The following is a 22,586-nucleotide window of genomic DNA, read 5'->3' on the forward strand; positions in this document are numbered from 1 at the left end:
CGCTGTCATGCAATAACATACATATTTTGTGGTTCCTAATTTGACACTTGCACGTACGCTAGCGCGGATGTCGAAAAACACGACGCAGTGCGAACACGCCAGCAGATGGTGCTAGTGTTACTATCATAAAGTACTGGTATCATCCGAACGATGATTTTATTGAAAATTTGTTCGAAGTGTTATGTCTGTTAGTCTGTAGATTATGTTTACAGTTGAATCGCTTTATAGCGACATCGCAAGGGACCGTCATTTTAGAGAAATGTCACAATAAAACGAATATTTTTTATTAATATAGAGCAGAAGGGATCATTGAGAATGTCGCAATAGAGAGATTTGTCGCTATATAAATTGTCGTAATAGAGGGATTCGACTGTATTTATCATTTATGATGTTGGATTATAATTTATGACTAAAACTAACTTGAATCGTTTCCTCAAAGTACTTTTCACAATTTCTCAAATGTTCTATGGTTTTTTCAATTTGTAGAAACATTTCGGACCGCCGAAAGCCAGAGAGATTTGCTCGTAAAGGACTAGACTACGAGTGTTCTAAATCTGATCATAAATAGTGTCGGTCGATTTCTTGTTTTTTTTTTTATTTTACATCCGTGAGACGTAGCCTCTCGTTGAAAAATCGGAAAAGCAAACATCAAGAATTGTACAGTTATATCGTATCAACGCAAAAGCACGGTAAATGGTTTTCTGTTTCCGGAATTTTTATGAGCAGAAAAAAGCGCAAAATTACTTGAGCCATTTTTATGATTTTCAGGAGATTCGGTGATATTTCCTCGTAATGATCATTGTTGAACGAATTCCTGCAAAGAGCAAAGTGATCATGATTCCTCAATTCAACAATCTTATGGATAACAGGTGGTTGCAAAACATTCATTTTTATCTCAACGTAGTTGGATACCCAAGGACGTGAATAGCGAACAGCATGAGCGGGAGTGTTGTCTTGGTTGAGGAGCATTTTTGACTTCGCCATATACAACCATTAAACCCTAATTTCAACGTCCAATGGATCCAATAATGTACAAAAATATTGTTCATTGATTGTTTTATTATTTGTTTCTTTTAAGGTAGTTGATTTTGAGTTAGGAAAACCGGTATTATTCGACGGTAAAATATTAACGTTGATCTGTTATGTTTTGAAAAAGTTGTACACACAGTTGTGCATTTGACAAACAAAGTACTAAACTAAAAATATCAAAATATAAGACAGTTACGCACTTGTATGTGTTTCTGCAGGGAAACCGAATCGCATATAGAAAACCTTCTCATTGATTCCTCATGAATACAAATGTAGGATTTTTTGGGTAGAAAAATCGCATACACCCATCTGTAAACGATCCAATTTGTACTAAAAATAGGATATACCTTCTATGAAAAATGTTAATTATTGTGGTTCACACTTTGCGATGTTGAAATTTTATTGTGAAATTTTGATGTTACAGAGTTATTGTTTACTTAATATACGTGAAAGAGCCAAACCTGTTGCGTCTTTGCAAACAATTCAGTCTCTTTCTGAATGTGTTCTTCTTTCTAATTCAGTAACCTTTTAATGCTGTTTTGAAAGTATAAATAACCCCTGTCACGAAGTAATATTGACCAAACACTCCTGTAACTGATGGTTTTCAAATGAAAATTTCTTATTGAGAAAGTTTCCATTCCAGCAAAATTAGATTCACTAATATTTTCATTTGGCTTCCTTTTATCTAAACCTGAAAGAGTATGATCCAGAAAGGCTAATAATTGAAGATTACATCAAGCCAAAATAGCTTCAACATCTTAGAATGCGAATGGAACTTCTCTGAATATGCAAACAAGATTATAAATTTCAACAATTAACGCTAACTAGGACAGACTATTCGACAAGATGGACGTCCTAGTTAGAATAAAATCATATACAGGGTGCTCAATAAGTTCGAATACAACCTTTCATTGATGTGTAGGTGCGTACCATGTGCATTTTCTGTATTGGTATTGGTGTCAGCTTTAGTGTACATATTGGCTAACCGACGCGCATTGTATTGTTTTTTGTTTCGTCGCGCACGATGAAAGAGTACCGTGTAAAAATATTGCGGCCGCAGGTCAGGAAACTCGTTGTCTTGCAACAGCCTCACAATTTCCAGAATGGTCAGCTATGGTCTGCATCTCCCCGTACCACATAATCATCCCGCGGTTCCAGAGCGCCGCGTCGGTGATGGTTTAGAGCCCAGGCGTGGGAAGCTTCCAGATGTTCAGGATAAGAATGACTTCAGGATCTCTACGGGAATGTTCACCACGTCCAAACAGGCGAATATTGTCTACGCGTGGTGTTGGGAGAATTTGACTCATTCTCTCGACAAGAATTTGTGGCCTCCCAGCTCTCCGGACCCTAATCCTTTTATGCATAGTTGGAATTTTATGCATAGTTTCACATGCTGGCCAAGCAGAGCAAAAATTAAGTGAGCACTATGAAACAATTTCAAAAGCTAATTGTCCAGATCTGGGGCGAGATGCCGATGGACTAGGTGTGTGCCGCGTGCGATTGTTTTGAAAAACGTCACAAGCTTGTCATGAAGCACGAGGGTGTGATCCCAGCTAGTATGGGGCCGTTCCTAAACCACGTGGTCATATTTTGATCCCTTTTTATACCCCCCGTACCCCCCCCCCCGTGGTCTTTCGTGGTCTTTTGAACCCCCCCCCCCCCTTGCGACTTTAACCACGTAGTCTTTTCATTTGTCAAGTGCCAAAAATTCGCTTAAATTTTTTAAATTTTTTATTGTTAAACATTCAGTACATTCTATATTTCAAAAATGCAAAAGCTTCTGCTCTTGATTTGGTGGCAACAATAAATTATAAGTCAGGAAAAAAGACCACGTGGTCATTTCGTTAACCCTCCCCACCCCCATGCGTGGTTATTCGTGATCTTTTGACAAACCCCCCCGTCCCCCTCTTCATGACCACGTGGTTTAGGAACTGTCCCTATGTTGTAAAGGTTCTCAATAAGCACTGTTTCAATAGAAACTGCGTGAGGAGAGAATATGTTGTGTTATCATTTTTTCAATACATTTTTAAAGTGTATTCAAGCTTATTGAACATCCTGTATATGCAGACGAACACATGTATTTCGCATAGATTTCCTAAGATATCACACTTGGAAATCATGGGCGTCCTCGATAAGCATTTAAGGATTTTAGATTTCAAAATGGCGATTTCCGGTTTTTGGAAAACAACCTGAAATGGCCCAATTTCACCCAATATGAGTACTTTCAGAGTCGAATGGATGCCCAGAGAACGAACATTGACTCCAGACGACATTTTTATATTTTAAGATGGAGACTTTCGGTTCGCCTGAAATCGAGTTCGGAGTTCGGACATCACTCAGATTTTGAAAGTACTCATATGAGGTGGAATTCGGTCAACTTGTGCTGTTTTCGGAAACCGGGAGATGCTATATTGAATTTAGAAACGGCGTCTGGAGTTGATTTTCGGGGTATCATCCATATTGGTATTCTCCTATACTAACTAATTTTCTAGAAACCGGAAGCAAAGATAACTAGAACAAGATATCTTACTTCCATATTTTCCATACATTTTGAACACGACCGATTTCCGACGGTTAGTGCTGCCATCTGATGACTTAAATTCACATAAAATTGTCACTATGAGCAAAACCGATTAATCGTGCATAGTCCGTCATCGATCGTTGAGCTGATCAAGATTGTATATGAAAAAGGTATAGCAGTTTGGTCAGCTCGAAGCATAGGAATAACATGCAGATTAATGATATTGTCGTTTTTTGCACTGAATGCTATTGCCATATTTTTTGCACATTGTACGAAAGAAAAGTGTGAAATTGACTGTCAGAGTAGGGGTTTATATTGAGCGGTTATATTTATTTTCAGATTCCATTCTACCAAAACTTGAAGTTTGATATGTCGCAAGCCAGGTTTCAGAACCATTGTGCATATGGTCAAGAGATGGCAAGAGTGGAAAACTTGGCTGTAGAGCGTGCTCCTAGCGGTTATCAGAAAGTTCTGATGGTACGCTTTACTGCAAATGATGCGCCGATAATTCTTAATTCTTTCGGAATGTTTCATGTTTGAGAATTAGACATTCGTACACATTATTGCTTATTGCTTTGACTACTGGATTTTCAGCTCACTTCTTCAAGCACAGTTTGAATCTGTGCATTGTTGTTGCCAGAAAAGATTGAGTAACACTAATATACTTCCTTCGGAATCTGATTGATTCAAACTCTAACTAATTTTTTTTAAATGTTCAATCAAGAAAGGAATTTATTGAATGTATTGCGTAACACTTATTAGATGTCCGTACATGACAAAATTATTACAACCATAAACAAGTTTTTTTTAAAATTTCCAATATTTTCATATATTTTTTATTTTGGCAGCACTGCCGCACACGAATGAAAGCAAGCTGTCAAAAAGTATGGTGGTTGATGATAAATTCGCTTTTGCGGTGTAGCTACACTCATGTTACACTTTTCACCTTATAATTGCGGGAACGGTGTAGTACCGTCGCGAAAACCAATTCATAAGTGTCAATGAGCACTTTGATACACACTTCTTTGTTGTTGCACTTTCAAATTGTGCAGTCCATTTTGGTGGGAAGTGCACAATATCAAATATTATTTTACGGATGGCAGCACGGTACAGTCGTCCACATGGATACTGAAGAAATTGTTTCACCTTTCAACAGTCATGTCTTGGCGTTGTCGTCAGTTGATTTTGACGTTAAGTATATTAACAGTGTATAAATTAGTTCGACTTTTGCTCACGCGCAGCGACAACCATGTCCGATGAGTTCTGCAAGAGTCAGGTATCTTGTTCTATTCATCTTTGTCGGAAGTCTCCTTTTTGCCTTTCTCCTAGAAAGGTATAGCAATCACTTGCAAAACCGAAGATATAAAAGTGCTCCAAAGGGCCGAATGGCATATATCACACGACTCAGCTCGAAGAGCTGAGTATTTTCTGTATGTGTGTGTGTGTGTATGTGTGTGTGTGTGTGTGTGTGTGTGTGTATGTGCAGATTTTTATTCTCACTCACTTTTCTCAGAGATGGCTGAACCGATTTTCATGAAATTAATTGCAAATGAAAGGTCTTGCCGTCCCATAAGACCCTATTCAATTTCATTGTAATCGGATTAATAGTTTAGAGGTTATGTATCAAAATGTAAAAATCATAAAACATCATTATCTCTAAAACCACACCACCGATTTGAACAAAATTAGTTTCAAATGAACGGGCTACCTGAAAAACACTTAACTTTTGAATTTTATAAAGATTGAATTCGTGGTTCAAAAGTTATGAAAAGAAACGTGTTCTGAAGACTGTTTAATCTCACTAATGTTTCTCAGAGATGGCTGAACCAATTTTCATAAAATCAGTGCCAAATGGAAGGTCTAGTTGCCCCATAAGACCCTATTGATTTGTTTTGCAATCGGACTATTAATTTGCCTGTTATGTTTAAAAATGTGAAATCCAGCTATGAAAAGAAACATATTCCGAAGATTACTTGGACTCACTCATTTTTCTCAGAGATGGCTGTCCCGATTTCCACAAAATTGGTGTCAAATGAAAGGTCTAGCTGCCTCGTAACACCCTATTGAATTTTACTCTAATCGAACAGTAACTTCGTCTGTAATACACCGAAATGTGAAAATCACGAAACTTTATTATCTCAGAAACTACACAACCGGTTCAATCAATATTATTATCAGATGAGCGGGCTAGTTAAGGGTTAACTGATGAATTATGATTGAACACGTGGTTTCAAAGTTTGGCTGCCCTATACGTTCCCATTCCGTTTGATTGTAATCCAACTTAAGCAACCGTTATGTATGAAATAGATAATAAAATAACGAAAGTCTATTATCTCAAAGATTACATGACTTATTTGAACATAACTAGTGTCATACGAGCGAGTCATCTCTCAAACTTACGAATAACAAACTTCATAATAATTTGATATGTGGCTCAAAAGTTATGGAAAGAAAAGAAATTTAAAGACTATTGAAAGCTATACCTGCTTTGATCGATATATGAGGCCTCAACATAATTTAAATGTGGTATCGTACTATTTGAACGTTCCAAACTCATTGATTCCTTGCGATGTGTTTAAAGTCTCCAAATGCACGACGAATCGGCCATAGGATATGATCAAAATCAAATAACAAATCGTTTGAAATAATTGGTTTTATCGAAATAAAAACATCCTCGACTTTTGGCTTCTGTACATCGCCATAATTCTGAATATATTCATATTGGGAGGCATTTAGTTATTTTGGTTGTTTTCCAGAAACTAAAAGTGGTCGTCTTCAAATACAAAATGGTGTCCAGAGTCAGTGTTTGGTTTCTATGCATCATCTTGAATACGGAAATATCCATATTGAACATTATTCGGTCATTTTCGACTGTTTCCTAGAAGTTGCCATTTGGCAATTTAAAATGGTGCCTGAGGTCAATTGTTAGCTCATTGCATCATTCTGGTTCCAGAGATACTCATATTGGATAGTATTTGTTTTTTTTTTTATTTAGGCTGTTTTCACAAACCGGTACTCGACATCTTGGATTTCAAAATGGTATTTAAGATAATTTCTGGCACCTGAGCGCCATTCTGGTTGAAGAAAAACCCATATTGGGTGTTATTCGATTATTTTCGGCTGTTTCCCTGGAACCGGTTGCCGCTGTGTATCATTCTAGATCCGGAGATACTCATATTGGGGGGTATTTGGTCACTTTGGGCTGTTTTTTAGAAACCGAAAGTCGTCATTTTGGACTTTGAAATTGCCTGTTAAATCAATTTCTGTCATCTGGTCGCAAACCGGTTTCGAAAACATCCATATTGAATGGTGTTTGGTTATTTCCGGCTGTTTGCCAGATACTGGAAGTCTCAATCTTAAAATTCAAGATTGTGCCTGTGATCAATTTTAAGCTTCTGTCCATCTTTCTGGTTCCGGAGATACTCATATTTGATGGGAATTGTCTATTTCAGGCCGTTTTCCAGAAGCCGGAAGTTGCCACCTTACAATTCAAAATGTTGTCTGAAGTCAATTTGTGGCTCCAGTGCATCATTACGGTTCCGGAAATACCCATATTGGGTGGTATTTGGTCGTTTGTAGCTGTTTTTCCGAAACCGGAAGTCGCCATTTTGGATTTCAAAATGGCATTTGAAGACAATTTCGATCGATTTAAACTCCTGTGAATCATTCTAGATCCGGATATTATAATATTGGATGGAAATCGGCCATTTTTGGCTGTTTTCCATAAACCGGAAGTTGCAATCTTACAATTCAAAATTTTGCCTGAGGTCGATTATGAAACAAATTTGTTACCACTAAAAACATTCACATGCTAAATTTGGTTTCATTTACTCGGTTAGTTCTCGAGATGGGCAGAAATTTGGGTTTCATTTGTATGGCACCCCTCCCTTCCAAAGGAAGGAGAGGTGTCAAAATATTATGGACATTTTTTTTTACCACTAAAAACATTTACCTGCCAAATTTGGTTCAATTTAGTTGATTGGTTTCCGAGATGTGCAGAAATGTGTGTTTCATTTGTATGGAAGCCCTCCCTTTCAAATACTCCCTTTCAAATACTCATAAAACTCCTCAGTTTCGGAACATATCCCTGGAAAACCAGTTTTCCGGGAGAGTCAGTCTTAAGGATTCCTTTACAGGATTCCTCTTCAGGACTCCTGATCGAGGACGCCCACGACTCCAATGTTGGAAATCCTAGGGAACCTATGCGACAGCGTATAACATACTATAAGTTGATTAAATTCTGAGGGTTTCGATCAGAGTTCTTCGATAATAAACCCATGTTGACATCGAATGATTTGATTCTACTAAAATTCAAACTCATGATCACCCGCTTGCCAAAACGGTTATGAAGCACCTCAAACTGAGGTTAATGGTATTGAGAACAATTAAGTCCAACCCAGGATGACATCGGCAAAAGCATAACTCTGAACAAGGTATCATCCGGAGAATCCTTATGTGAGTGAGATTATGGTTATGGTAATCAGCGCTGAAAATATTCAGCACTTTTGCATGAATGTGAAAAATAGTCACCTTCAACGTCAGTGCTTTTTTCTACCATCACAAAGAAATATTCGGTTTTCATGCAATCTTTATTCTCTCTTCCTCCGTTTTTTTCCAGTATTCGTAAGAAAATGAAAGCCAAGTTATCCACCAATTGCAGTGAACGCGTGTTTGTTTGATATTCACTGTTTCAAATCTTCTGAAAATTTATTACTCTGAGATTCATTATGTGAACTGTAATGTTGTAGACTCGGTTTGAGTACTGTACAGTAACATAATGCGACTGGGATCGAAGCAAACTGCGACCGCGAGTGGATGTGAAAAGTTTTCCGCTTAAATGTTTTTGCAAAAATTAAGATAATAGGTATTCAAACATTTTATAGTTAGTCGTACCAAAGTGCAAAGAACCGGATGGATTGAGAGTCAATCAAAGTGGTTGCGTGATTTTTGAAGATTTTCGTGCAAAATTAAGGATCAAAAAAGTTAGAGTTTAGTTTGTTTTTCGGTCTAAAGGGGGATACGGAAATAAATTGCAATTTAAGATCGATTGAAAAAGATGGTCACGATGTCTTTTAATTTTTAAAACCGATCCTCACTCGATTTCTTTTCTTTGGGACTTGTAATTATTGAAAAAAAAAAAAAACGAAAAATGCATATTTTACGTCATTCTGCGTTTTACCTTCAACACTTAGATCTTCACCATTTTTGAAATTGAAAATTGGTGAATTTCGTTCGATGAGGCAAATAATGGGGAGGAGAAGCGGGAGAAAAATGCTAATGCTACATGTTGCCGAACCCACTGTGCGGTCGTCACCGGTTGTCAGTGAGTCCCGGTCACGCATGACAAACTATCAACACAACGGATCTATTCAGAGGATTAGCGTCGAATGATTGCGCGAGGATCTATCCGATAGAACGAGAAGAAAGCTAAGTTTAGCTAAAGGAAGATATGGTTAAAACTGCTAAATTTGTTGAAACGAAAGGTAGGGGAAATGAAGATTTAGATGGCATTTAACTTTAAAATAAATTGTTCTAAAGCATTCGACAGTGTTTGGCATAAAGGTTTGATTGCGAAATTGCAAACTATTAATTTTCCAGTTTTCCTAATCAAAAGTCTTTTGAAAAATTATCATACTGCTCGAACTCTGCAGGTTGTCTATCAGAATTCAAAATCTGATAGATTTCCTGTCAGAGCAGGTGTGCCTCAAGGTTCAGTCTTGGGTCCAGTCTTGTACAACATATTCACTTCAGATCTTCCTGATTTGCCTCCAGGATGCACAAAGTCATTGTTCTGCGATGACACAAGCATTTCCGTAAAAGGAAAAAGTCTTCGTGTCATATGCAGTTGATTGCAGAAAGGTTTAGATATTTTTGCCTTTCTCCTAGAAAGGTATAGCATACATTGGCGAAACTGAAAGTATAAAAGTGCTCCTAAGGGCCGAATGGCATATATCACTCGACTTAGCTCGACGAGCTGAGCATTTTCTGTATGTGTGTGTGTGTGTGTGTGTGTGTGTGTGTGTGTGTGTGTATGTGCAGATTTTTATTCTCACTTACTTTTCTCAGAGATGGCTGGACCGAATCTCATGAAATTAATTGCAAATGAAAGGTCTTGTTGCCCCTTAAGATCCTATCAAATTTCATTGTAATCGAATTGTTAGTTTAGAGGTTATGTATCAAAATGTAAAAATCATGAAACATCATTATCTCAAAAACTACACAACCGATTTGAACAAAATAGGTTTCAAATGAACGGGCTACCTGGAAAACACTTAACTTTTGAATTTTATAAAGATTGCATTTGTGGTTCAAAAGTTATGAAAAGAAACGTGTTCTGAAGACTGTTTAATCTCACTCATGTTTCACAGAGATGGCTGAACCGATTTTCATAAAATCAGTGTCAAATGGAAGGTCTAGTTGCCCCATAAGACCTTATTGATTTGTTTTGCAATCGGACTATTACTTTGCCTGTTATGTTTAAAAATGTGAAATCCAGCTATGAAAAGGAACATATTCCGAAGACTACTTGAATTCACTCCCATTTCTCAGAGATGGCTGACCCGATTTCCACAATATTAGTGTCAAATGAAAAATCTAGCTGCCTTATAACACCCTATTGAATTTTACTGTAATCGGACTGTAACTTCATCTGTAATGTACCGAAATGTGAAAATCACAAATCATCATTATCTCAGAAACTACACAACCGGTTTAATCAATATTATTATCAGATGAGCGGGTAAGTTAAGGGTTAACTGATGAACTATGATTGAACACGTGGTTTCAAAGTTTGGCTGCCCTATACGTTCCCATTTCATTTGATTATAATCGAACTTAAGCAACCGTTATGTATTAAATTGTTTATAAAACAACGAAAGTCTATAATTTCAAAGATTACATGACTTATTTGAACATAACTAGTGTCATACCAACGAGTCATCTCTCAAACTAACAAATAACAAACTTTATAACAATTAATATGTGTTATGGAAAGAAAATAAATTCAAATACTATTTAAAACTATACCAGCTTCAATCGATATATGTGGCCTCAACATAATTTAAATGTGGTATCGTACTATTTGAACGTTCCAAATTCATTGATTCCTTGCGATGTGTTTGGAAGCTGCAAATGCACGACGAATCGGCCATAGGATATGATCAAAGTCAAATAACAAATCGTTTAAAATGATTGGTTTTATCGAAATGACAACATCCTCGACTTTTGGCTTCTGTACATCGCCATAATTCTGAATATATTCATATTTGGTGGTATTCGGTCCTTTTCAGCAGATTTTCTGGCATCAATCTGACACCCTAAATATCCATATTGGGAGGTATTTAGTTGTTTTGGTTGTTTTCCAGAAACTAAAAGTGTTCGTCTTTAAATTCAAAACGGTGTCCAGGGTCAATGTTTGGTTTCTATGCATCATCTTGATTACGGAAATATCCATATTGAGTATTATTTGGTCATTTTCGACTGTTTCCTAGAAGTTGCCATTTAGCAATTTAAAATGGTGCCTGAGGTCAATTGTTAGCTCATTACATCATTCTGGTTCCGGAGATACTCATATTGGATGGTATTTGGTTATTTTAGGCTGTTTTTCACAAACCGGAAGTCGCCATCTTGGATTTCAAAATGGTATTTAAGATAATTTATGGCCTCTGAGCGTCATTCTGGTTGAAGAAATACCCATATAGGGTGTAATTCGATCATTTTCGGCTGTTTCCCAGGAACCGGAAGTCGCCAACCTAGAATCCAAAATGGTGTTTGCGGTCGATTTCAGCTGCTCTGTATCATTCTAGATCCGGTGATATTCATGTTAGACGGGAATCCGCCATCTCTGGCTGTTTTCCAGAAACCAGAAATTGCCATCCTACAATTCATAATGGTGTCCGAGGTCAATTTTTAGCTTCTTGTAACATTCTGGCTCCGGAGATACTCATATTGGGTGGTATTTCAAAATTTCCTGTGAAGTCAACTTCTGTCATCTGGGCGTAATTCTGGTTCCGGAAACATTCATATTGAATGGTATTTGGTCATTACCGGCTGTTTGCCAGACACCGGAAGTCACCATCTTGAAATTCAAGATTGTGTCTGTGATTAATTTTTAGCTTCTGTCCATCTTTCTGATTCCGGAGATACACATATTTAATGGGAATCGTCTATTTCAGGCCGTTTTCCAGAAACAGGAAGTTGCCATCTTACAATTGTTGTCTGAAGTCGATTTTTGGGTCTAGTCCATCATTACTGTTCCGGAAATACCCATACTGAGTGATATTTGGTTGTTTGCCGCTGTTTATCCGAAACCGGAAGTCGCCATTTTGGACTTCATAATGGCGTTTGAAGACAATTTCGATCGATTTTAGCTACTGTGTATTATTCTAGATCCGGATAATATTATATTGGGTGGAAATCGGCCATTTTTGGCTGTTTTCCAGAGACCGGAAGTTGCCATCTTACAATCCAAAATGTTGCCTGAGGTCGATTGTGGAACAAATTTGTTTTTACTAAAAACATTCACCTGCCAAATATGATTCCGGGGAGCTCCGTAGCCGCAAGGCTACAGCGTCCGCCTTGGTAAGCGGGTGGTCATGGGTTCGAATCTTAGTAGAATCAGGCCATTTGGTTGCCAAAGGACTTTAGCATGGGTTTATTCTCAGGCTCCCCACCAAGTACCTTTCCACCAATCTGAATTCTACAGTACCTCTGTTGACACTCCTTCTAACACAAAAATAAGTCCCTGTTATAATAAAACTGGTGTGAGTATCGTTTGAAAGTTCTCTCCGGGGAATTGTAATTAGGCGATATTGTTAGGAGGGACAGAGGCTCGATATAGTAGAGTAGTAAGCTTGAAACGGAAAGGTAAAACTCACACACAAGCACGGATATGAATGATAAGCGTATCACTTACTTCAATAGTGATACTGCCAATAATATGAAGTGCGTAGTACAGAAAACCCTTGGGCAATATCACAGTAGATCTAATCTCTGGTCGCAGTGATGAGCCCACACAGGAAAAAAATGGTTCCATTTAGTTGGTTAGCTCTCGAGATGTGCAGAAATTTGTGTTTCATTTCCACTTCTAGAGAAAGGAGGGGCGTCCAACTATTATGGACAAATTTGTTACCCCTTAAAATATCCACATGCCAAATTCGGTTTCATTTGCTTGGTTTGTTCTTGAGCTGTGCAGAAATTTATGTTTAATTTGTATGGGACCCCTCCCTTCCAGAAGAGGGAGGGGTCTCAAACTATCATAGGAACCTTTATCGGCACCAAAAACCCCCTACATACAAATTTTCACTTCGATCGGTTCGGTAATTTTCGAGCCTATATGGATCAGACAGACAGACAGACCGGACTGCATTTTTATATGTATAGGTTACAACATCAATATTTTAGAACCTAAAGAGTGAATATATATTTATTAGTTCGAAGCGTTCATGTAAATCTATTTAAACAAATAAAAGTTTGAATGAGAAAGGCTGGGTCTGACCGCTAGGTGGATTAATTTAGGTTTTCTTCTTACTTGCAAAAGTGGAAAATCTCTCCCAATGCTTCTTAAACTCAAATGATAATTTTTCCCCATAAGACTAGGGCTTCTTTCCTCAAGCCAAACAATAATCACGTTGTCAAGATGAATGGGGTTATTTCAAGTTGGTCTGACAAGGTTAAGTACGTGGGACTAATTTACGATAAAAACTTATTTTCAAAGGGCACATTGAGAGTATACAAGCCAAGTGCATCAAATATACGAGATGTTCATATCCTCTCATCAACAGGAATTCTAAACTTTGTTTTTAAAGAACAAACTTTTGATTTACAAACAAATTTTTAGACTAGCAATGCTTTATGCTGTACCGATCTGGTCAAGTTGCTGTTCAACAAGGAAGAAAACGCTCCAAAGGATTCAGAATAAAATTCTGAAAATGATTTTGAAGCGTCCTCCTTGGTTTGGTACACTCGAATTACATAGACTTACTGGTGTTGAACCATTAGAAGCTATTTAAAATAAAATTATTAACAATTTTCGACAAAAATCGTTGCAATCCTCAATTGCTACGATAAGCTCTTTTTATAGCCAATAAGTTTGCAATTAAGTTAGTTATAAGTTTACATCCCCTTTTCTGACAAGTAGGTTTAAATCCCTACGAACGATAAGTCCTAATTGCGAAAGCAAACAAAACCTAACAATTAAAAATACAAATTTCTAACAGTGTTGAGAAGTCACCATTTGTGATTGGACACACATACTCATTACTTACTAATATTTATCATAAATACTTAAGCTACTAACAATTCCCCCCTTAAAAAAAATGTTCTAAATAGGCTCAGCAGAAGATTTAATAAAATTAATACTCGCACATTCCGCGTAGCCGAAGAACTCCACAATGTGAGTTACATAATGTATAATCAAACGCACGCTTTTAGGGAGGTGATTTTTTGCATCGCGACACTGAAAACTTTCTCAATACTACAAGTGTGCCATTATAGTGTTTATGAAGACAATAATAAACTAAACTTAACCAAGCGTGATCTCACACTCGAAATAAGAACCGTGTTTTTCGATTTAAGTTGTTTTTTATTTATGACTTTGTTTAGGATTTACTGTCTTATGTTGACGAACTTTTTTTCCGCACCTTCATTAAGTCTTATTAAGTTTTGTTGTCATCGCTTTTCTGGCAACTGATTTCGGCAAAAAATGTAGCGGGATGTGTTTCTAAACAAGACAACAAAATGAGGAACATCTTGTCGATTTTTCTAATATTTTCTTTCTTATTATCTCTTTCTGTATTTGCTTCAAGGAAAACGCTGACATTCCATAAAATTCCAGTATCAAGAACATGGCAAAAATGACAATGTTGCCAAAAAGTTGAGGTGAATAATATTTTGCAGTGCTGGTAGAACGTAAATTTCGAAACTCAACATTCATGCAAGGTGAAAAAATATATTCAACATTCATGCATTTTCAACTTTTTGAAAAATAACGGTAAATTTAATACTCATAAAAAACTCTGATTTTAGCGCTATTGATCTTTGAATGCAAAGAATTCCTAAGAAATAATATAAAAATTGGGGGTAAGGTCCGGAGGGAAACCTCCATTGTCACGCGGGAATTGAAAGGTATTCTGGATGCTGCAGCAATGAGAAAAAAGGTAGATTCAAATGGCCGCTGAGGTTGTCCAATAGAGAATTGAAACTTTGATTGAGGATATCCGAAGTAAAGCAACAATAAAAGTTATAGATTTTTTGTTGTTCTCTTACTCCATAAAAAATACGCTCAGAGTACATGTGCGTCTCTTTCTTCTTTATGTCAGTTTCAAAATTCAAAAAAGGCGTCGATGCAGGTAGCGTTGCGCAAACGCATTGTACAGTTCTAACAGAACTACACCAAAATCTCGGCAAAAAAGGTCATAATAAACAATTTTTAAAGCGAAAATTGGTTTCGACTGTGTATCCTGCAAACCTCAACAATAATTCTTAAAGAAGGTAGTGGAAGACCGGCCAATGTGACGGACAATAAAGGACTTCTTTTCTCTTGTCTGGTTCAAGGCTAGTGGTTCGGTTAACTATCTAGATTTGTACTAGAAAATTTCGATTCCATTTCTTCAAAAACAACATGTCGATGGAAGCTAAGATAAAACGACTGAAGCGTTTACATCATGGCCGACTAGTAACAATTACCTAGATCGGAATATTTTTATTCGACTACTGAAGAGCATACTTAATATAGTTGATTGTTGTACAAGTTTCGAGAGCAAATTCAAATGAATCAAAATTCTGGAATACAATTTCATTTGCCCTTCGTTAGGTGGTATTTTACGTTTCTTTGGAATATAGAAATTCATCGTTCCATCAGGCCCCGGTTCGCCATCAATAGTTAGGATATCGTTATCTTTATATGCGGAGAGATTTGTGTTCGGATAAATAAAGTTCATGGTTATGCATGGACGTGAATAAAATTCATCAGGCTTCATAAATATACATTTCCATTTCATCATTTTATTTTCATTTTAGTTTATTCCATTCACTCTTAAGCTCTATTATAGCTATCATATTCCTCTGCTCATATTTTTTCGGTTAATTTTCCGTTTATACAATTTTACTTCAGCGGGGTTCTGTGAAATTTTTTTCTGCTGCCTTTCAACTATGTGCTCAGCAGTGTTTTTTTGTCTATTAAACTATGAAGGTTTCAAGATGATTAAAATTTATTTTTCGAAGTTTACCATTACATTATGTTGATAGTAATTTACAGTTTTATACATAAACGAACGTTCCGTTCGTGAGCTGCTGTTGCCGTACACTTCCCCATTCAATCGAAGTGAAATTCGTTTAGGACAGCAAGTGATATCAAATATTAACATGTTTGGTGTATAGAACATCGTTTCGTGTGCCTGCCTATGTGAGACGCTGCTTCATCTCTTCACTTGTCGGTGCTGGCGGGAAGATTCAGTGTTTATTTAGTAGAAATATTTCACTAGAATGAGAATGGCGCTGTTATAACGTAAATTATTTAACCTTAAGTACGTTTCGAAAAACTTGATTCAAAATTAAAATGAATGTAATAACCGTTTATTCCACAATCTTAATCTTGTTTTTTGGTATCTACTAACCGCAATCATTCCTACGACGAAGGGTACGAAAAGGATGTAGGTTGATTTAAATTTATCGATCGTCTCCCAGCTCTGTGTACTTTGCCAGCTAACCGGGGCTCGATTTGATAAAGCCTTGGCACGAGCAGGCAGAGAGGCTACGGTAATCCTTGAGCAGGTGGATAACGATGTTGATACTGGCTGGGAGATGATCTCACGATTTGCATGTGGTAACCCAATGCAGATAAATTTTGTATGTGTTTGGCAACAGAAAAAGTGAAGAAATCAATACTAAAAGTTACCTGTTTGCCAACATTGATCTAACCGTACTTTACCGAAACTCTCAACCTATTGCCTTTTTAATTGGATACTTCTCATGGCAGACGGGTGTATCACTCTACTCGTGTACTTCAACAATAATTTCACCAGACCGTTTATCTATCTTTCACGCAGCGCTTTATACGAGTTACTAATAAAATCCTTCCTTCGCCATCAATCATCATTATAGGCTGTCTTCCGGTGGATTTATGTGTCATATTCGGTTATGCGTTGCCTGACGGACACAGCTAGTTTCAACAGCTGCCGACTCGTGATCGACACGCATGGAGCGCAGGAGTTGGCTGGCAAACGTTTTACGTACTCTTGAACAATGCTTCCCATCGAAGTCCCAACAAATATCTCTGCCAATCGAGTCACTGTGTATTCCCGTTCTGTTGTTCTGATGTGGGTGTCTGTCTGGAAAGGTAAAACCCCAATGCAGGGAGAAAATAAAAGGACATCAACTGTAGTGCGCAAATGTTTCCGAGTGCCACTCGAGAGTAAAGAATTGTCATCAGAAGCTTACGGTATAAACGATAAACAAATTTCAAGTGATTGGGAATAAGATTGGTTTTCGTGAACATAACTGCTCAGATCGCGGGTATTTGTGTTTTCATTTGTTTGCTTGCGCTTATAGTACGCTTTTTTGGTATGACTGCGAAAGCTCTAGCAGGGATGAGCGGGTTTATGTTTGTTGATATTTGTAGGAAAAGAATTACCGTGATTTTCGAGTTTTCACCAGCAGTTAGAAATGAATTACATTGCGAATACGATTTGATCATCCGTTAAAAATTTTGTGAAAAGAAAATGACGCATTACTAAATGTTTATTGCGATAAAATATGGCAAGTCCGACATAACGGAAGCTTGCAGTTTTCAGCATATATTTATACAAAAGTGAATCATGCATAGGAAAAAAGTCGTATAATTCTTTGTGTTGATGAAACAAATGACTTCATTTATGAATGTTCAACTGCAAAACAGCTCTTATACAGCCTAAAGTTCTTTGCTGGTTGCACGCCAGATGTTTTGTTCGATAGCCAGGTTCAACAGTTATTCAAATCGTATTCTATGACAGCATTTTTAGTATTTTAAAAAATTGGATAATTCCATCATCCCATTGTCCATGCCATTGTCTAAATGAATAAATTTCGTAATAACGTCTGGTGTATCGTCTGTGAGTTCTTGAGATTTTATCAATTATTCTTGATGTATTTCCGTAAATATGATTAATGTCTGCATTGTCGAACATAAATGAATTTAGCTTCAATCGTCCATATGCTTCTGCCATTTCTACTGAATCAAAAAGTTGCCAGGTATCCGAGCAAACAGCAAACGCTGCACTGCGGATAGCAGGTAGCCAATTTGCATTGGATGCAGTTGGTTGATAAGACTGAATGACAAAGACAAATGGTAGCTGGGAACCAGGACTAGCTTCATATAATTTCTGTTGATATTCTTTTCTCTCGTTTTTTTTTCGTTCGCATGCACACCTTATCAACCTTACTGTCGTACGGCTGGGAAAGGTACGTCGTCTTCGGGAGAAAGTTCCTGCCATTTCTGCGAAGGAATATACGGCGATAAAAAGGGTATTTGCATCTCGAGGTAACGAGCTGCGAAATTTTTATATCTATACGTTCGCAATCAGAAGGTATTCGATAGTTTGCCGGCTGCGATAGAGTCGGTTGATGATGAAACAAAGCGTTGTACAGACCTTCAACTTTCACCTTTTTTAAACTTTTTGAAGAAATAATATCATTTCGTCTATTTTGTGAACCAATAAATAATTTATATTCTTTCGACAATTAAAGTAACGATTAATTTACAAGCTTTGTTGAACATACCGTTCGCAATTTCGCTTTCGTCAGTAAGACGATTAATGAAGTGTCAAGCGAAAAGTTCCTTGTCTATAAAATGCTTGTTGAGAAATCGTAACATGGGTGCAGAGTTACGCTACCGGGGAGAATTGATTGAAATTTTCTGTTCCTTTCACTGCAAAGAACATGGTCGATGAAAAAAAACATACATTACAGTTTACCTGCTATTTGTCGTGTTTTCGTGTTATCACACAGGCGACAGCTATCACCTATGTGTCTTCGAAAACACGTACGTAAGCACGCCGTCTAACCTCAACGTTATTATCTAAGATGTGAAGTATGGTTGGTATAACCAGAGATGTCTCGACAATATCATCGCGACGTGGAAGAGCTTTGCTGGCTCGCAATGCTGTCTGGTGAGATATGATTTTACGTTGTATACACGGAGCACTTACGAGAAGAACGCCACCTCCACGCTACACGGCTACCATTGGCGCTGATTCGATGTCCTTCCTCTGCGTGAATAGGGAATGCGATGCAAACGTTGATGGTGTAGCTGAAGAAAAGGAAGAATGGGTTTGCTGCTTCGTAATCTTAGTCCTAAACGAGAATAACACGGTTAACTGACATTGCTGCTGTGTCTGTGTGTAATTTGTTTTCCCGTTTGTTTGGCCTTATCTGAAATTGGATGGAGATAAGACGCATGTGTGAATCAGTTGATGTCATCCGCTTGATGAAAAAGTGCGAAAAGACGAATTTATAGTGAGGTTAGTATATCTAAAATCACAAAATAGCTATTTAGCAATTTCCGGCTGTTGGGAATTTTTTTACCAGCTATTTAAAAATATTGCGAATTTCATAAATAAATATTTCCATTTATCCTGCAACCATTCAACCGATCATTGTTCAGATGATGAGAATGCCGTTGCTCACGTTTCTAACGTTGCATGCAATATATTTTTGAATAAACTTGCCACTTACAAATATAGTGTAGATACGACTTGAATAAAACTTTTTTGATTTGCTGCAAGATTTCATCTGTCGTTCAAGAATAACTTATTCGCGCTTATTCGAACGAAATCAAGCTGCCAATTCTGTAAAGCGACATTATTACTTTATTTACTGTTTCAAAAGTTTAACTCTAAAATCTAGAAACTTTCAATTGAAGAATGAAATGTTGAATATTGTTCAAAAGTTTACAAAAATAGTTGAAATTTTTTTAACAAAAGTTTACACTGGCAAATTTAAAATAAGAGCGGTGGCCTAGTGTGGTTGGTAACGTCTCCGCCAACCACGCTCGACGCCTGGGTTCGAATCCCACCGCCGACATAGGTGTCGATGGTTGTGAGGTGGCGTGATCCACTCACAACCAACCTAACTGGTCTAGATTCAATCCTAGCCGACACCGGGAGATTTTCTGAGGCGAAAAATCTAGCTAGGTGTTGTGCTTCTTTTAGTTTTAATTATAGGTTTAGTAACAAAAGTTATTTCCTTCCGAATAATATATGAGTAATTAGTAAAAGTGATAAGTTTGTTTTTCTTCTAACCGGAATAGTAGTGAGTCTTTCATTCTGAACGAAATGAGTAATATTTATCTACGAAATCGAATTGGAGATTAACCGATTTTTAAAATAGGTGTTAAGAACACCGAAAACCGCCATCTACTTCCATATACAAGCAAAGCAATACAACTGCCCATAAAAAATGCAACCTTTACATTTTCCAAACTCAATATTTTGCAGATTAAAATTTTGTACGTGTTAGGGGATTGATGTCAAAACCTTAAGGGAAAGATTGATTTATAACGGTGTGTTGGTTATAATTAAAATTTTAGAGAAGTTCAAATTAATCCCGTTTTCTTGATTGCTTTACGAAATAATTTTATTTTTTGTCCTACGCGTCGTACACAAATTACGTAACGCATGAAGTGGGAGAGGGAGTAGAGTCTGCGTTACTTATTGTTACATAGGAAGGATGGAGTAGCTGAGACAGTTACATAACTGTAATGTTTGCTCAAAATTCAAAATTTGAAGGGGGGTCGGGTTTTTGAGCGTTACGTAATTTTAAGGGGGGAATCATATCACACGTTGCTTATTGTTACATAGGGAGGGGGGGGGAGGACTGGGATGGGGTCTTAAATTTAGATTTTCAGCGTTACGTAATTTGTGAACGACGCCTACACTACATTTTAGTTTTAATTTTTCGCGAAATTCGGACAGCTTGAATTTCAATTGAACAGGCGTAATTTTTTACACGCAAAATTTTTACTTGTTACCTCAAAAACAATTGTGAAAATCACCTTTTTGTCACAAATGATGTTAAAACATCCATTAATTACGTAACGAAAAAAAAAAGATTTTTTGACTACCTTCAACTGTTCATATGTTAGCCTGCAACTTTCAAACAGCACATCGATTCGCAATTAAACTCAATAGTGACTAATAACACTACAACACCTCACAAATAAGGTATCTTGGGATTCACCAAGCGGTTGCTGAAAAAGGTTTATTTTTGCAAAAGACACTCACAGAATTTTGCTCTGTTCACAAAAGTGAGTAGATTGGTAACCTCCACTCCCTCCAATGCGCGTTACGTAATTTATCGATGCCCACAAAGATTCATCAACACACAGCGTGTAGGGAGAACAACTTTTTTTTTTTTGAAAAAATGGACATCGCCAAAATCTTCACCATTTGAAAATATAGCTTTTTACCTTTTATTTGGGACCCTCCATAAAATCATCCATCGCGGGCTTTCCAACAACTTTTTTTTCTTTAAAAAGTAGTCTGACAGCAAATCATTTAACTACCGAGAGGATAGTACGATGATACAAATAAAAAAATGCAGAGCTTTTGAAGTGACGCAATAAAGTTTGTAAGTTTAATCCAGTGCAACTTTTGCTCATACCAAAAAATTTTCAAACACCCCTAAAATAACCTTAGGTCAAAATGCCGGTTTTATGACTTTAGCGCATGAAAACTATTTTTAACTCGTTTGATTTTCATCCGATTTTGAATGAAAACAGGTTTTCCCATAGAAATTTTTATACAAATTCGAAATGCAATGCGCCAAGTGGAGACTAAACCAGTCGACTTCCAATTAATTTAGGATTGTTCGGGGCCCCAAATAGAACAAAAAAACTTGGTTCTGGGTTTGTGCTATCAAGTTTCATGATTTCCCCCCACAATTATGGATCACTTAAGAAGATGTATGATTTCAAAAAATCATTTCCGGCCAATTTCAATGTTTATAAGTAATCTGTTAATGTTTTCAGTCACAGAAATATGTAATCTTTCACTTGATTAAGAGTTTGTTTCCATTTTTTTGTAAATATTTCTCAGAGAATATATTTATTATAAAACTCATCAAATACACAATTCTGGATCACTTTTGAGAGCGGTCTCAATTATGAAACAAATTGCATCATAGGTATTATGAATCAATATTATAAAGACAGTTTCCGGCAACAAATTCATTCAATGAACCTCATTCTAATTATGTTATATTAAGAAATAACATGTTTCGAATCGTATTAAGGATCTCGCTAGCCACATTTTATGTAGCTTTCGAGGTTGTAGTAAGATCGAGAGTCTAGGTCTGTCACTCCCGAAGGTAGCGATGAACCGTTGCATACACGCAAAAGTTCAAGTCTTGTACAAGTAATGTGCCGTCCCGATTCGCACAAATTTTGCGCTGAATTTGCACAACATATGTGTGAAATGCATAACGCAACAGTTGTACTGCGAATACATTGACATAGATTGAAATCAGAATATATATCATGTGCACGAGAATCTTGTTGTTCCGTTAAACTTCTGTTTCGGGCCAACGTTTATTTTGGGGCATTTTCGTACACCGGTTCATATGAACGACTTGCTTATACCTAATAATACTCTGCAGCCAAAGCAACCTTCAGCGATCCATGTTCCCCAACACTTAGTGACGCTGGTGTCAGTAACGCGGAATCATATGTATATGAATGAGACCAGAGTCAAAGATCAATGCAAATGTTTTGAACAAACTTAATGTCATTTGAATTGGTAATGATTCAATGTTGTTTTTAAATGACCGGATTCATGAAAGTGAACCGATTAGTTAATGTTTTTATTAATCTAGTCTGTACTCAAATTATCAGTATTTATTGCTGGTTGCACTATTTAAACGAGAGCAACCTTCTGAAAAACATTATTGATACTAGTACACATCAACATGACGATACTAACACCAGTTGAAACGAAGCAGAGCAGTGTTTAAAGCATGATTTGCGTTATGCTCAACACGCAAGGTCATGTTCCGACTCGGAATGTAG

The 22,586-nt window shown here is 37.0% G+C and overlaps 1 protein-coding gene across 6 annotated transcripts in view; it reads right to left on the reverse strand.

Annotated features, from left to right (window-relative positions):
- Positions 1 to 15,523: 15,523 nt before the first annotated feature.
- LOC129726723 (limbic system-associated membrane protein-like) overlaps positions 15,524 to 22,586 on the reverse strand; it is a 113,686-nt gene continuing 106,623 nt past the window's right edge. For 5 of the 6 annotated variants that reach the window (XM_055683746.1, XM_055683743.1, XM_055683750.1 and 2 more), the window contains 2 exons: positions 18,733 to 18,955; positions 15,524 to 16,878 (listed from right to left, as the gene is read on the reverse strand). In XM_055683746.1, coding sequence (XP_055539721.1) covers positions 18,952 to 18,955 — 4 coding nt within the window. In that variant the 3' untranslated portion in view covers positions 15,524 to 16,878; positions 18,733 to 18,951. The remainder of the gene's footprint in view (positions 16,879 to 18,732; positions 18,956 to 22,586) is intronic. The other variant, XM_055683747.1, reaches the window with a different exon arrangement.

This window comes from Wyeomyia smithii, chromosome 3, assembly GCF_029784165.1.
Source record: "Wyeomyia smithii strain HCP4-BCI-WySm-NY-G18 chromosome 3, ASM2978416v1, whole genome shotgun sequence".
Taxonomy (NCBI): domain Eukaryota; kingdom Metazoa; phylum Arthropoda; class Insecta; order Diptera; family Culicidae; genus Wyeomyia; species Wyeomyia smithii.